The sequence below is a fragment of the Palaemon carinicauda genome, chromosome 33 (genome assembly GCF_036898095.1).
Source record: "Palaemon carinicauda isolate YSFRI2023 chromosome 33, ASM3689809v2, whole genome shotgun sequence".
Lineage (NCBI taxonomy): Eukaryota > Metazoa > Arthropoda > Malacostraca > Decapoda > Palaemonidae > Palaemon > Palaemon carinicauda.
Window position 1 is genome coordinate 65017527 of NC_090757.1, and position 16584 is coordinate 65034110.

General features: G+C 32.0%; 1 protein-coding gene across 1 annotated transcript in view; it reads left to right on the plus strand.

Annotated features, from left to right (window-relative positions):
- Nucleotides 1-2666, plus strand: part of LOC137626216 (basic proline-rich protein-like) — a 4406-nt gene extending 1740 nt beyond the window's left edge. The window contains exon 2 of the mRNA XM_068357290.1: nt 2513-2666. Within this exon, the coding sequence (XP_068213391.1) occupies nt 2513-2666 (154 nt within the window). The remainder of the gene's footprint in view (nt 1-2512) is intronic.
- Nucleotides 2667-16584: the final 13918 nt, after the last annotated feature.

A 16584-nucleotide genomic window follows, 5' to 3' on the forward strand; every position in this document is an offset into this window, starting at 1 on the left:
TTGAAACAAGATAAATTTTTTCTCTGCGACCGAAATGTTGTAGTTGCCAGTCGTAATAAAAACATTAAGATCGAGCTCGTATTGAACCGTTTCAAAATGACTAAAAAGTACCTAGCGTTATGTAACTGCATGTAAAATTACTATTCTATAAAGATATTGAAATGGAAGACATATTTCCACACTCAATATCTCCTTTTATCGATATTACATTTCCGTACATTCGGTACGTTATTATTATTATTATTATTATTATTATTATTATTATTATTATTATTATTATTATTAGTAGTAGTAGTAGTAGTAGTAGTAGTAGTAGTAGTAGTAGTAGTAGTAGTAGTAGTAGTAAATATCATACCTTATTTTACTGTGGTCTAGAGAAACCATAAATCTACAAAGATATTATTTCCGCTCAGAAAGGGAATATGAGAGAGAACGCCCAGTGATACTTGATACAACTTTCAAATTTTTGGTGACAGTTGTTTACTAACCATGAAATACAGTTGAACATCTAAAAGTTAAATTCAATTTATTTATATTGCCTCATAACATCGCCTTCTTTTTAATGAAATTAAATATATTTAGAAGCATTTTATCACCGAAAAATTTTCATTCATTTATTAATTAATTTTGTTGTTTTATTTATAAGTTCGTATTTGCCCTTTTCTGGGATGAAAATGTAAATACATATAGAAGTATTTTATCACCGACAAGATCATATTTATTAATTTCTTCACTTTTTACTTTATTTACCTATCAACCAATAGTTTATTCATCATATGTTCATCTTTTTTCCAGAACCTAATATGATGTCCGATCCCTCCGGAACAAAATCTGAAAACTCTTTTTATTTAGTTTTAGAAAAGAATCCATCATTTAACATAACACTCCAATTGCTGATCTTTAATCAGAAAGTATTCAAATCAACACTACTTTCCTTAAAGTACAAATGGCAGTGTCGCTTTTATCATAGTCGCTTATCCTATTTCATAAAATATTAACAAGCAATATCTTGGTTTCTTCTGAGAAACGACCAGCATAAGAGACCGTCTTCTTTTTCTTAGGAGTTATGAGATGAGCTATTAACCTGAAATGCTTAAAAGGATACACTTTCCTAAATTGCTATACATATTACGATAAATACTTGGTTAGGTGCAGGTAATAGCTAGGCTATGATAAAAGGCTATTAGTTATTTCTCTCTCTCTCTCTCTCTCTCTCTCTCTCTCTCTCTCTCTCTCTCTCTCTCTCTCTCTCTCTCTCGACAAAAGTTACGCTGACGTTAGGATAATTCAACCAAGCTATGAAAAGTTAACCAGATTTGCAGATGATCATTGACGGATTCATTGTCTTCTTTGTAAACTATGAATAAACATCTGCTTTGAAAGAGACGCTACTTTCAATAAGTTGAGGTTATTTACCTAGGATCTTATGTAATATGTGTATTTTAATCTAGTCAATAAATGTTAGTTCAATTTAAAACTTTGAAAAAGAAGGCATTGTATCTAGAAATGTTGTTATCATCATCATCATTATAGTTGTTGTTGATGTTATTGCTGATTTTTGTACATTACCGAAAGTGTCACTCTCTCCTTGCAGGTTTGTTTAATAATAATAGTAGTAGTAGTAGTAGTAGTAGTAGTAGTAGTAGTAGTAGTAGTATTTACAAACGGAAAGGTCTGTATATCAGCAGACACGACTAGGCTCAGGTTTTCGAAAAGCGGAAGCTCAAACCAATTTAAGTGTCTGCCATTCTACAAATTCCTCAAGAAATGCTTTACCTAAATTAACAGTTGAATGATGGAAATCTAAATGATAGCAGTTATGAAATTGTTGAGTCATGCCTCAAACGAGCCCCCCTCATTTTCTGTAGCTTATCTTATAGGGTTTTGGTAGCCTGTTGAAAACGTCCCAGCCTACCACTCTGCTAGACTGGGGTTCGAGACCCGTTCAAACTCGACAGTTTTTTGTAGTGTATGAAACCTCACCGTTCTTGTGAGCGAAGGATGGGCGGTGAGCGGGGGATGGGCTGGTTTATCCGCCTTGCCATCTCCAGTCATTGCCTGGGCCTCCCTGGTTCTAGCTTGTTAGAGAGGGGGCCTGGGCGCTGATCATATGTATATATGGTCAGAGTCTATGGCCTTTTCCTTCTAGAGCATTGCCACTCTTCCTTACCTCTGACATTCATGAGTTATTTTTAACAACCTTTAAATAAGCATGCCAGGATTTTTAGAGGATAAGCAAACGAAAAATTTAGCCAAGCTACTTTTAGCTCAAGATGGCGCGATATATTGCGTTTAGGTTTTACCATAATCAATAATAACTCAGTTAAATTTCATAATTATTTTATTTCCTCCACAAATATCATATCTATGATTCGACAAAATTGAAGTGGTTCTGGCTAAAGAAAGATAAGTTTTGCAATCAAGAAAAATTTTCTTTGCATGACGGTAACCATTCACCAGTCAACATCCTTTTTTAAAATGAGCCAGTCTTTTTTAGCCTGATGTGCTGAAGTAATGACCTACACAAGAAGGCAAAAGTCTACAGAACTCATTACTGGGCACTACTTGACTTCCGAACCTTGGAGAAGGAGCCAATGATGATTTCTGCTGCAAACACAAACGAGGAAGCCAAAAGGCAAAGCAGCAGCAGAATCAAGGGACCCTGAAGGAGCTCTACCGTAAGGGTCTAGGTGTCCTTTTGTCCGTTTCCTGCATCTCCGAAGTAGGCATCAACTGCTTCATCTCCAGGAAGGACTTTTTGCTGACCCCTTCTGCTTTTGAACTTGTAGACAGCTTCATCGCCCCACTGGTTGACTAAACTTGCCTGAAAAGGAAACGGTTTTCATAGTTTTACTCGTATCTTATACCTCTTTTTATCTTTTTATTATTGGCCAGTTTATCATATTGGTCATTTTTATAATCTTTCGTTTACACTAGTATACTTTCTACAGTTTATATCATTTCTTGTAGGCCTACTGTTGAGACGGCCGCTTTATTGTCTAAAATTAAAGATCAATATTCAGTTGCATCAAATCAGATAAGTGATGTTATTAGAACTATATGTGTGAATATTATTAAAATATCAGACACGGGAGTTAACGTACCCATCGTAAAGAGTAAGACAACTATACTATGAAGATATGTGTAGTCTTTCAACTCGTTTAGATTTAAAAGATCACAAACAAGAGCGTCTTACCTGAAAATGAAATTCTATGAAACAATCATGGATATTTCTGTAAGAAGCATTGAACCTTGTGACTGAATAAAATCCTGATGTAACGATCAAGAAAATGCTTAAAGATACTTCCCCTCATCACAGACTCCACTTAATCAATAAAAAATATGTATGGAATACGCATCGTTCTGTAATACTAAAACTAGAGGGCCACTCAGTAGCGAGTATGCCTGCGCCAAGAAAAGTGGCCTTATTTTGCTCATAACTCCACTGCGTACTTCTAATTCTATGTGATGTATTCAAAATCTAATGGAATTGTCCTTGGGTCATACTCCACATGTCCACCAATTTTCGTTGAATTTGGTTTTGTTGTTTTTGCATGATATCGTTCACAACAACAAAAAACAACAAACCAAACATTTTTCCATTATTAGATCCATCCTTGGGTACCTAACATGATTACCAAGTTTGGTCAAAATCGGTAGAGTAGTTTTAGTGTCAAGTTGCTCACATACAAACGAACAAATATGGGTGAAGACATACCCATCACAAAAGCAATAAATATATACATAAGAAAATATTTCACTTATTGCCTTACCTTATCAAAGATTCCAATATAACGATCGAGAATATGCCTCTGATGACAGGCCACGTAAACCTACCGGGCCAAGTATTTCGTACTGCACTCAAATAATCAAGATGTATCGAAGACGCATCGTTCTGCATTACCAAAATGAAGAACTCGATATAAAAGTTGCGTAAATACGTAAGAAACTGTTTCCCTTATTGCTTTACCTGATTAAAGATTCCAATGTAACGATCGAGAATATGCCTGAATTGTGCATCTCTGATGATGGGCCAGGCACACCTACCGGGCCAAATATTTTCTTTAGCAGAGTAGAGTGGCGTCCAGCCATCGTCTCTAGTGAAGTGGCGGAATATGTTCAGGTCCAGGTTCCTTCTGTCGTACATATAGGCTGCGCTGGTTAAAGTTTAATCAATGGTAGGCTAGTCTTACATAGTGAAAAAAATTGGTTAGATGTGATTATATTCAATGGAAAAAAAGGACAATTTACTCGCAATAACATTTTCTCTCCTTTGCTATGTTTATGTTCATTTGTTATCTTAGGTATTCACATTTATTTATAGTTTTGCTTTGCTTTCTTCAATCTTTTTATGTCTGTAGTCTGTCTTTTCAAAGCGCTTTATAAGCTTCAAAAATGTTTGCTTTATTTTCAATAATAATATTAACAATAATAATAGTAGTTATAATATTATTATTATTAATAATAATAATAATAATAATAATAATAATAATAATAATAATAATAATAATAATAATAATAATATTATTATTATTATTATTATTATTATTATTATTATTATTATTATTATTATTATTATTATTATTATTATTTTTATTATCATTATTATTATCATATTCTACAGATGAGCAGGCTAACTCGAGTTTTCTTTCATAATTTGTGTAATTTGTCTTATTTACTTTATTCTGTTATTGCTTTTCTTATAGATTTTATTTCTACTTCCGCTCTTTTTTCCGTGCGCAGTTCCAATTAAGGTATTAGTTTGACCTGCAATAAATATTGAGACGAAAACAAAGAAGAAGAATAACAGTAATCTCTTACTTGTCCGTCAGTAGTCGAGGGACAGCAGCCTAAATGAAGGATACGAAGGTCATCCTCTGACTAATATCCTTGTACGGACCAGGTGAGGACTGTTTTAAGCCGTTATAGAAATCAACGGTGTCCGGTGGAATAAGCATGCTGCGTTGGAAGGTGGTAAAACATTAAAAAAACACTCTAAAATGGTCTGTAATAATACTGGTCAATTATAAGCACATTTAAAGGTTTAAAGGCCACCCATGAATGGCAGAAGCAAGAAACCGTTAGCATGACAATGACCCATAAATTGACCATATATACATGTAAGCAGTGCCCAAGTCCCCTCTCCATCAAAGCTAGGACCAGGAAGGGTCAGGCAATGGCTGTTGATGACTTAGCAGGTAGTCCTATGGGCTCCCCCAAACTCCCGACCCCCATCCTTAGCTCACAAGGATGGTGAGTTTGTAGACAATAAAGAGTTTGAGCGGGACTCGAACCCCAGTCTGGCGAGCACCAGGCAAGGGCGTTACCAATAGGTCACCACAGGCTTTTCTGGTCTATTATCCTGTCTATTAAATGTGTTTATCAGCTTCTTGTTAAGTTTCATCTCTGACAAAGGAGCTAAGTGTTGTTATGAACATTTAAGCTCACTTGACTTCAGTTGGTCCTCTTTTCTGACAACGACCAACTAAATTTTGGGAGAAATAACAATACGTCAGCAGGTATTTCTGGTCTTTTTTGTTTCGTTTATCATTTTTCTAATGTATACCCTCTCTGACCTTTTTTCCACATGTGGGTTTTATAAAAATTAATAAGTTTTCAAAATGTCAAGAGGGGAACTAGGGTAGATGCTTAATGGTCCACACCAAGCCACTCGAACGTCTACAATATGTCCCAGCATAATAAGCTACTCTGATGGGCTGCATAGTTGTTAGAGTGTATGATTGGTTCTAGTCTGGGGAAACTTAATTTTCTCGTTAGCTGTAAAGATCGTTAAGACTGCTTCCATCAAATTCATCTTTCAATTGTAATTTTGTCATTGCCTATGACATCTTAGTTCCTCTCATTTTTTTCCGTTTTACCTTCCATTTCATTAATATTTAGGAATTCAAAGGAAATATATACTTTGGAATAAAAACTCAAACCAAGAATATCTATCGGTCAGGAGTCCTTCCATAAGATTGTATAAGACCCATGAAAACGTACTTGCATTAAAGTTATACATTGCATTATCTGGACTCAACCAGGATAGTAATTTAGAAACTTCAGTTCCTCTAGGTAACTTGAGTTCACAAATTAAGTGTCTTCTCACAAGTCAATCTCTTCCGCCTTGCTTTTTGGTAACTTGAGTTTACAAGTGAAGTCTCTTCACAAGTGAATCTTTTACCTTTCATTTTGATCACAAGTGAAAAGTCTCCTCACAAGTGAATCTCTTGTATCTTGGATTTTGATGACAATTGGAGAATCTCCACACAAGTGAATCTGTTCTACCTAGCTTTGGCATCCACCAGTTGCTGCAGCGTCTCAATCCTTTCAGGGTACTTGGGTATAGTTAAGAAGGCTGTCAGATTCCCCCAATAGACGACGCCAATCACACAAGCGAATACCAGCCATAACATGAGAACGAGCTGGATGGAATTTGTATTTGGGAGTTTCTTCGACAGTCCCTGGCCGAGTAAGGTGGCCAGGATGCCCTCAGTAACTTTCCACCAGGTTAAAGGCTGGTTAGCTTCTTTCACCAGGTCTAATCAAGATACCTAGGATTATATGTAAGAATGGGAAAAGCAGAGAATATTATCAGAATATAAATATAAGAGAGGAAAATTGAAGATTATACCAGGTTATGAAATAAGAAATGAGAAATATTTTTTGCTATATTTACCGAACTAAAGACCTTTAATAAGAGAAAAATTGAGATTTTCACTAGTATGTTATCATAATAGTTGAAAAAAATAATTATAATTTTAGAGAAGAAATTTTGTCTACCATCCAATCTTCTTTCTTTACGACACTTATGAAGAAGAATTAATAGAGAGAGGAAAATCTAAAAAGAAAAAAAAATGGCAACTTTATCCTGCAAACTACAAGATTATACACATTAACAAAAACATTTCTGCAAAGATAAGATAATGCAATTTGAGAAGTGAACACTTTGGAATCCTATTATCCTTAATCTTCATATCTTGATTTTACTTACCAGATAAATGACAAGGATCACGACCAGGAGCATGATGCCAACAAATACACAAACGAGCTCACTCAGGGGGTTCAAAGTCAGCAGAGAAATCCAAGTAAGGCAGAAGATGAGGCAGTATTGCTATCCTTGAAGGAGACATGAAGGCTACATGTTCGATAACCTTCTCTATAACCTAAGAGTGATATGAAGAAATTTAAAGAAACTAATGCCATTTAGTAACTGCTATTGTCATGGTGACATTCCCAACCTTATTGTAACTCATTATATGTACATAGATATTCGGTTTTCCTGGTTAACTGGCCTTCCACATTCTTACACTTATACCATGAACCTACACTACAATTTCAAGAATGAAAGCCTTCTGCAAAGGAACTTTCCACACCTTCAGCAGGTTAATACTCAGTCAAAAGATAAAAGGGCGAGCCCTCTTTGTGAATAAATTGTTAAGAAAGAAACTTTAAGGGTGTACCGTCTTCATAACTCAAACTTCTGCTGCCATATCTATTTGAATCACTTATGCAACAGTATCAACAATGAGCTCCCTTATAAATGGACAAATGTCTCAATCATGGGTAGTTCTATGCAAATTTAATGTAGCATAGGCTCATAGACTCTTCATACATACACAAAAGACTTGAACATGATTCCCTGCAGTAAATTAGACTTTGAACCCCCACAGCCCCCCAGCCCCCCAGGCCCCCCACACAACGCCCCCCCCCCCTTAAGCCCCCCTCCCAAGCCCCCTCCCAAGCACCCCCCAACACAGCCCCCACCCCCCTAAAAGTAAAACTAATTTCCCTGGCACTTTGATATCCTGTCAATTTTGTGAGTAGAATGTCCACACTAGCAGTCTTCAAGGTAAGCGCTCTCATAAAGAATGTCTTTATAGCTCCCATTTGTTTTATGCATCCCCACAGTGGTAATCTACTTGGAAATAACATATATGGAAATATCCCTTTTGAGAATAATATTTCTACAACCATACTGTAAGTGTGCACGCCAAATACAAACTTATCATTGAAAAAACCAAAGAAGAGAATAACCCTCACTTCATCCCAGCTGGCGACTGGAAAAATTTTGATGGTGAAGTTGAGGAGATTAGCTATAGCCTGTAGCATGATGTAATCTCTACCAGTATATGTTTTCTTTCTCAAGTCATTGGACGTGTTTTGAATCATCTTTTCAATAATATCATAATCTTCAATGACCGAGTTGTCTTCTTCCAGGGCCAGGAAAAAGGGCATGAACGGCTAGACTGTGACGCTCATTGGTGATTTATGGAAGCTATAGAAAAAATACAAGAAGTTAATGATACAAAAGTATGAAGTTATGAAAACAATAAGCTATTGCCTTGAAAAATCATATTAACGTGTGTTAGTGTAATTAAAAAAAGAGAGAACATGTTGATGCAATTTGAAATTTGTTTGAATTATCTTCCTATATGTAGGGAACACTTGCTGGCTCTAGCCATGCATCAGTCACGCGTGATTTGTAATACATTAATTGTTTATTTAGAATTAAGAGACATTTTCAATATGAATGTTGCTGGTGGTTTAGAATTTCAAATTGGATACAAGAGCTACAGCATAACCTGTCACCAAACTTTGCTAGTTAAATTCCCCTACATTAGCCTGCCTAGATAATTATATAATACTGTAATAGTTTATTGAACTGGTATTTGCGTGCTTTTGCATGTCCATTCAATTTCTCTAGTAGGTAACTCTGTTTCCCAGGTGCATTTTTGCACTGGGTCTTAGCAAGAAGTCAAAGTCTAAGGAGAGTGGAACCTTGCATCCTATTCAACAAATTTTGTTCCTTAGCATTCATGTCTCTGGCAGACATGTCCCCAACCTCTTTTTTTTTCTGGTATGGGAGGGACTTTGACTTTGAAGTTTAAGTTACCTGCAAGAGATTATATCCTATGTCGATAATAGACTCGAATTAAAGAAAGCACAAAATATTTTCCTCTTGAAAAGTCAAAGCATTTCTGAAATTTTCATTAAGCCTTGTGAGTTTGAAGCGGGTAACAATAATTCAGGGAGTCTCGGAAAGTCAATAGAGCTAGAATAATTAAGAATAGGCCTCTTACAAAGATTGTAAACACTCAAGATTAGCTAATGTTGTGCTTGAAGGCTAGAACAACCTAAACTCACTTTTGATATTTCTCTGGAAAGAGCTTTTTGTCATTGAGGAACCTAAGACCAACGTTTAGAGGTCCAAATGGATATCGCATCTGTTGGTGATCAAGAGTATCCAAATATAAGGCTAAATTTCATATGCAGAGTTATATCACCGTTGTCAATAATATTGAAGCATCTAAAGACACAAACTTCTAGAGAGACATAATAGCTTCGTATTAACTCACCTTGCATCATTTCCAGATCCCACCACATTGAAAAAATTGTATTGAACATCGAATAAGTCGAGTGATGTGCCATGAGATGGCCAATTTTGTTGGGAGGCAAATGGGTCACGACGAGAATTTTCGTTTCCCAAACCACAAGGCGAGAATCGTCAGCGCATAGGCCAAAGGAGATCAAGAACTGGTGGTCGTTGCTAATTGCTAACAAGCTTACGTTCCCATGGATGGTCCTGATCTGCTTGGGAAAACAGTGATTGACAAGTCACTGAATTGACAAGGGATACTGGATGTCAAAACTAATAAGTTGAAAATTGAAAATGATCAATACGGCTTCTGAACAGTGATAAGCGATGCAAGGCTTGTCAAAAAAAGGGAAAGATCAAATTTTAAGTTTACATAAAAGCAGTATTAACTATCTGTGAGAAAACGAACAAGATATTCCAAATAATCAATATTCAAAATAATACGCAACACTCCGGTGAAGAGATAACTTGAATTTTTCTCAGAATAATCAGGAATATGATTCTTTCAAAAATATTCAAAAGTTCCTGAAAATGGAAAATCGATGCAAATCAGATCACCACCATCTGCAGTTAACCTATTGGCATCCACCCATTCAAAATTTTTAATTTGTCACCTCGTTGAACTAGTACTGTTACAAATGCTACCAATCAAACCTAAAGGTTAGCTTGGAACAACAGTGAATAACCTTCTATTATCAACCAAGTTTTGACTTGAGACTTTTCCTTTACATAATTCCAGCTACCGTAAAAATAAGCGTTTCTGGTACAACTCAGGAACATAAGTGGTGGGCTACCTTTAAATCTGCACTCTTTGGTGTAGATGTAACAGTTCCTCCTTAACTTAAAACACATGTCTCTGTCACTCATTGTCCAAAAAAAAAAAGGCAACCCTTTTGCCTGATGTGTATGACAGTAAGCAGAGTAATGGAAAACTTGGTCTTCCTTATTCTTGTTTTCCTGAAGCTAGACTAATAGTTTAGCTTTTCAATCTCATGAAATTAAAGCTCCCGTGGCTGATCTCGATGCTTATAGAGATATAGACCAAAATGGTATTTTTCATTGCTTTTTATAAAGACTGCAAATTTCCTATCTCGAAAGTTCTCTTTTATTTTGTGCAAGTTAGTAAGAAGAGCTGCTTTAAGCACTTACTGGAGAATTTGTAATGCTACTTCATTATGTAAATGTGTTTGCGGTAACTCAAGTCCAACTGATTACTACCTAATTTCCATAACTCCCATATAATCTATAGTTTTTGTAATGTCTTTTGGCAACACGTTTAAATAGATTTGTTGAGGGTAATCATCTGTTCCCTGGTTTGCAATTTGGCTTTTGTAAAGGCCTTGGAGCATTTGATGCCCTACTTACTATCTCCAATGCTGTACAGAAATCTCTTGATTGTGGTCAGGAAGTTCGTGTGATTGGCCTTGATTTTAGTGCTGTCTTCGACCATGTTATTCATGAGGCTCATGTTTTCAAAATCAAAAAGTTGGTTGTGGTTGGGTCTTTTCGTAGCACCATTACTAAATTTCTAAATGATAGATCACAAAGAGTTATTGTTGATGGCCACCATAGTGAGTATAGGAATGTGGTATCTAGTGTTCCTCTGGGTAGTGTTCTTGGCCCATTCCTTTTCATACTATATACACATGGCACGTGGTTTCGCCTAGAAAACAGGCTTCTTGCCTATGCAGATGATGCTACTCTTTTTGCATGAATTCCATCTCCTGAATGTAGACCTGGGGTTGTTGAATTCTAGGTAAAATTAGTGGAAGGGGCAAATTATTAGGCATGAAGTTAGATAAAACAAAACTTTTAAGTATGATAGTAAGTAGGTGAGGAACAATTGCTCCTCAACCTCCAGATCTCAGCGTTGATAATGTTTCTATAATTCTATGACAATTTTAGAATTCTAGGTATGATTCTCGACAACAAATTTATTTCTGAGAAACAATTTAGGTCTGTGTCTTCTTCAATTGTACAAAAAAATAGCCTATAGAGATAGATTTTTTTTAGATTTTCGGTGATCAGTATATTCTGAAGAAGGATTCTAATTTTTTCATTCCACCTTGTTTCGAGTGTTATTCTCCTGTCTGGTCTTCAGCTACTGATTCTCATCTTAATTGGTTGGACAGGAACATACGGTCTAAATTTCTTATGCATGATCTAAATATTAATCTCTGGCACCGTCGTTCAATTAGTTCGTTATGCATGTTGCATAAGATTTTCTATAATTTGACCATCCTTTACATTAGGATCTTCCCGGACAGTACCACCGTGTTCCTAATATAAGATATGCAGTTGATTCTAATAATCAGACCTTTTTATCTTGAGGCTCAAAACTACATAGCATTTTAGAAGTTTTATTCCAGCTATGACCAAGTTCTGGAACTGTTTCCTTAATCGGGTAGATGAATCTGTAAAACTTCAAAAGTTCAAACTTACAGCAAATGTTTTTATGTTGAACAGACTGATAAAAGTCTCTCTTTATTGTTTATATACGAGTGATCTTTTTTAATGTTGTTAGTTCTTGAAATATTTTATTTTGATTTTTTATTTCTATTCGTAGAATTTATCTATTTTGTTATTTCCTTTCCTCATTGGGATAATTTTCCCTGCTGGAACCCCTGGGTTTGTAGCATCCGGCTTTTCCAAGTAAGGTTGTAGGTTGGCTAATAATAATAATAATAATAATAATAATAATAATAATAATAATAATAATAATAATAATAATAATAGAAATAATAATAATAATAATAATAATAATAATAATAATAATAATAATAATAATAATAATCAATTGGTAAATATGATATCTTGCTATTGCAATATTTTTAGATATTCTTAGCAATTGATGGAAAAATAGGCTCTGAATAATAATGATAATTATAATGAATATAATAATAATAATAATAATAATAATAATAATAATAATAATAATAACAATAATAATAATAATAATAATAATAATAATAATAATAATAATAATAATAATAATAATGATATGATAATAATTTAATCATTTAATCAATCATTTATATCTAAATCCCTAAATCACTAAATATTTGAATAATTAAATAATTAAATAATTAAATAATCAAATAATATTTTATCATTTAATCATTTAATCATTTAATAAATAAATCAATAAATAATAAAATAAATAAAGAATTGAATAATTAGTTAGTAATTTAATAATAATAATAATAATAATAATAATAATAATAATAATAATAATAATAATAATAATAATAATGATGATTGGCAATAATAATATTAATTGATAATAATATTATATAATAATAATTAATGATGATAATGCTACCTGCTTTCCTTTCTTCATTAAAGATTGGATGTTGGTCTCATCATCAGCTTCTCTCCACCTCGAAAACACCAAGACCAGAATTTCTAGGGAGCTCACACAGGATCTGTATAACAGATGTAATTATCGGAGAAAACTGGTAGCCTACGTCGAGATATAGATATAATAGTTTACACATACGGAGAATATCAATATGTATTTCATATATATATATATATATATATATATGTATATATACAGTATATATACATATATATATATGTGTGTATATATATATATATATATATACATACTTATAAATTGATAAATATATATATATATATATATATACATATATATATATATATATATATATGTATATATATATATATATATATATATATATATATTTATATATATATATATATATATATATAATGTATATAAATAATTATATATATACATATAAATATATATATATATATATATATATACATACAGTATATATTGTTATTATCATCATTACTAGCCAAGCTACAACCCTCGTTTTAAAAGCAAAATGCTTTAAGCCCAATGAATCCAATAGGGAAAAATGGCTCGGTGAGGAAAAGAATTAAGGATATAAATAAATGATGGGAACAAACTAACAATAAATCATTCTAGAAATAGTAACAACGTTAAAATAGATATGTCATATATAAACTATTAACAACGTCAAAAAGAGATATGTCATATATAAACTACAAAAAGACTCATGTCAGCCTGGTCATCATAAATGCATTTGCTCCAACTTGTAACTTTTGAAGTTCTACTGATTCAACTGCTGTATATACATATGGATATATATATATATATATATATATACATATATATATATATGTATATATATATATATATATATATATATAAATATATATATATATATATATATATGTATATATATACATTTAAATATATATATATATATATATATACATATATATATATATATATATACATAAATATATATACATATATATATATATATATATATATGTATATATATATATATATATATATCTATATATATATATATATATACTCTATATATATATATATCTATTTATACAGAATATATATATATATATATATATATACATATATATGTATATATAAATATATATATATATATATATATATATAAATATATATATATATATATATATATGTGTATATATATACATTTAAATATATATATATATATATATACATAAATATATATATACATATATATATATATGTATGTATATATATATATATATATATATATCTATATATATATATATACTCTATATATATATATATATATATCTATTTATACAGAATATATATATATATATATATATACATATATATGTATATATAAATATATATATATATATATATATATATATATATATACATATATATATATATATATGTATATATATGTATGTATACATATAATATATATGTATATATATACATATATATATATATTTATTCTATATATAAATGTATATATATATATATATATATATATATTATCTATATATATATACATATAAATATATATATATATATATATATACATATATATAAATATGTATATATATTTAATATATATATAAGATATATATATATATATATATATATATGTATACATACATATATATATATATATATATATATGTAAATATATATACATATATACTCATCAGCCGTTGCTGGTCCACTGCAGGACAAAGGCCTCTGACATGTCCTTCTACTCATGCCTGTTTATGGTCTCTCAATGTCAGTCTATACATGCAAGTTGTATTTTCTCGTAAATCCATCATCTTCTCTCCTTTCCCCTGCTACTCTTTCAATCTCTAGGGACCCATTCTAGATGTCCTGCCCACGTCCATTTCTTTTTATTACATGTTATCAGAATATCCTCTACTTTAGTTTGCTCCCGTATCCATCTCGCTCTCGCTTTATGTGTGTGTGTTTGTGTGTGTATGGGTCTGTGTGTGTTTGTTTGTTCGTTTTTTGTTGTTGTACATGTTAATATATACACATATTTTATATATGACTAAACATAAACTTATAAAATTACTACACAATACTTTTCATATACATGGAATCTCCTTTTTATTCCAAGCGATTTGAAGATTACGTTCCAATTCTCTTAGCACTACAAGACACTTGATCTTTATTCCCAGAATTTTGGTGATGGAGGAATATCTGAACATCGCAAATGATAACCCTAAAAGCTCCCCTTTACCTGTTTTAAACAATTTCATATCATTAATTGATTTTATGAATGACTAATAAACATAACACGATTTACATCACCTAAAGTTTTATTTTGACTGAAAATTATATTATAAAGTGGCATGAACATTACATGTGGTACAGTGTGTATCGATAAACTTTCATCTTATTATTGTTATTAATACAATTTTTAATGTTATAACCACTATAAATTTTTATATCTAGGAAGATATGTATTCTATTAAGTTTGTTTGTTTGTTTTGTAAATCTGGTTTCAAATCAGACTGTGTTCGGTAAACACTTCGTCAAATAAAGTTTGACTTTATATATATACATATATATATATATATATATATACATTTATATATATATATATATATATATACATAAATATATATATATATATATATATATATATATAAATATATATATATATATATATATATACGTAAATATATATATATATATATATATATTTACAAGCATATATACAGTATATGCATACATATATATACATACTTGCACACACACATCTATATATATATATATATATATAGATGTGTGTGTGTTCGTGTGCGTGTATGTGTTTTTGTGTGTAATTATGCATGGATATACTGTATATATCCTTATATATATATATATATATATATATATATTAATAAACCCATGACCCAAGGAGTCATTGACGAGTTAGGATTGTGACAACAGCCATAACAGGATGTGAAACTAGACCATGCTAAAGCAATGTTTGGAAAGCATTGCATGAGTAAACATTTATGTATGTCTTGTAAACATGTCATAACGCCTCCCGTGGGAAGCAGTTGTCCTATTGAGTCGTACCGGAATCCCTTGACTTCCGGCCATAAGGCTACGTGATCATTTTACTTTGTATTTATATAAAACAATGAGATAGCTAGTGTTATTTTATCGACGCGAGATTATTGTAAACCTGTTCTATTCATCTTTTCATACTGAATGGTCATCTGACCAAACCATCCATACTCCAGTGATGGAGCTATCAATAATTTGTTTAAAGTTAACCTAAAACTTTGGACTTATTAAAAGAAGAAATCTACAAGTCTCATATTTCTATATCACATTAAAGAGACATGAGGATGAAACCCCAATGTGTACGTACAACATTCGTACACTAACAATCAGCGGATACAGCAATAACAATCAGCGGTTACAGCAATAACAATCAGCGGTTACAACAATAACAATCAGCGGTTACAACTGTAACAATCAGCAGTTTTATGACAGCAATAAATGTACAATTACAACGAAGTATATACGTCTACCGAAGTAATGAAATCATCGAATATCATCTATAAAACAGAGGAAACAGGATCTTCAATCAACAAGCATCAATAAACACATACATTCAAGAATCATATCGGATATTGAAATATTCATCGAATAAACAACGCACGACGAAAAGCCAAGTCGAAGGTCATCACACCAGCTACACTCTTCCTGCAAACGAGAGAGAGAGAGAGAGAGGACGTGACGTCAACGGATCAAAACAATCTTCACGCATATAAGCTAGGCTAAGTACATCCTTTGTTCATTCAGGTTTTTTCAGTGAAGTGTTTGATGTCACGAGTCGATCGTCCATTATTGCTGGGGTGAG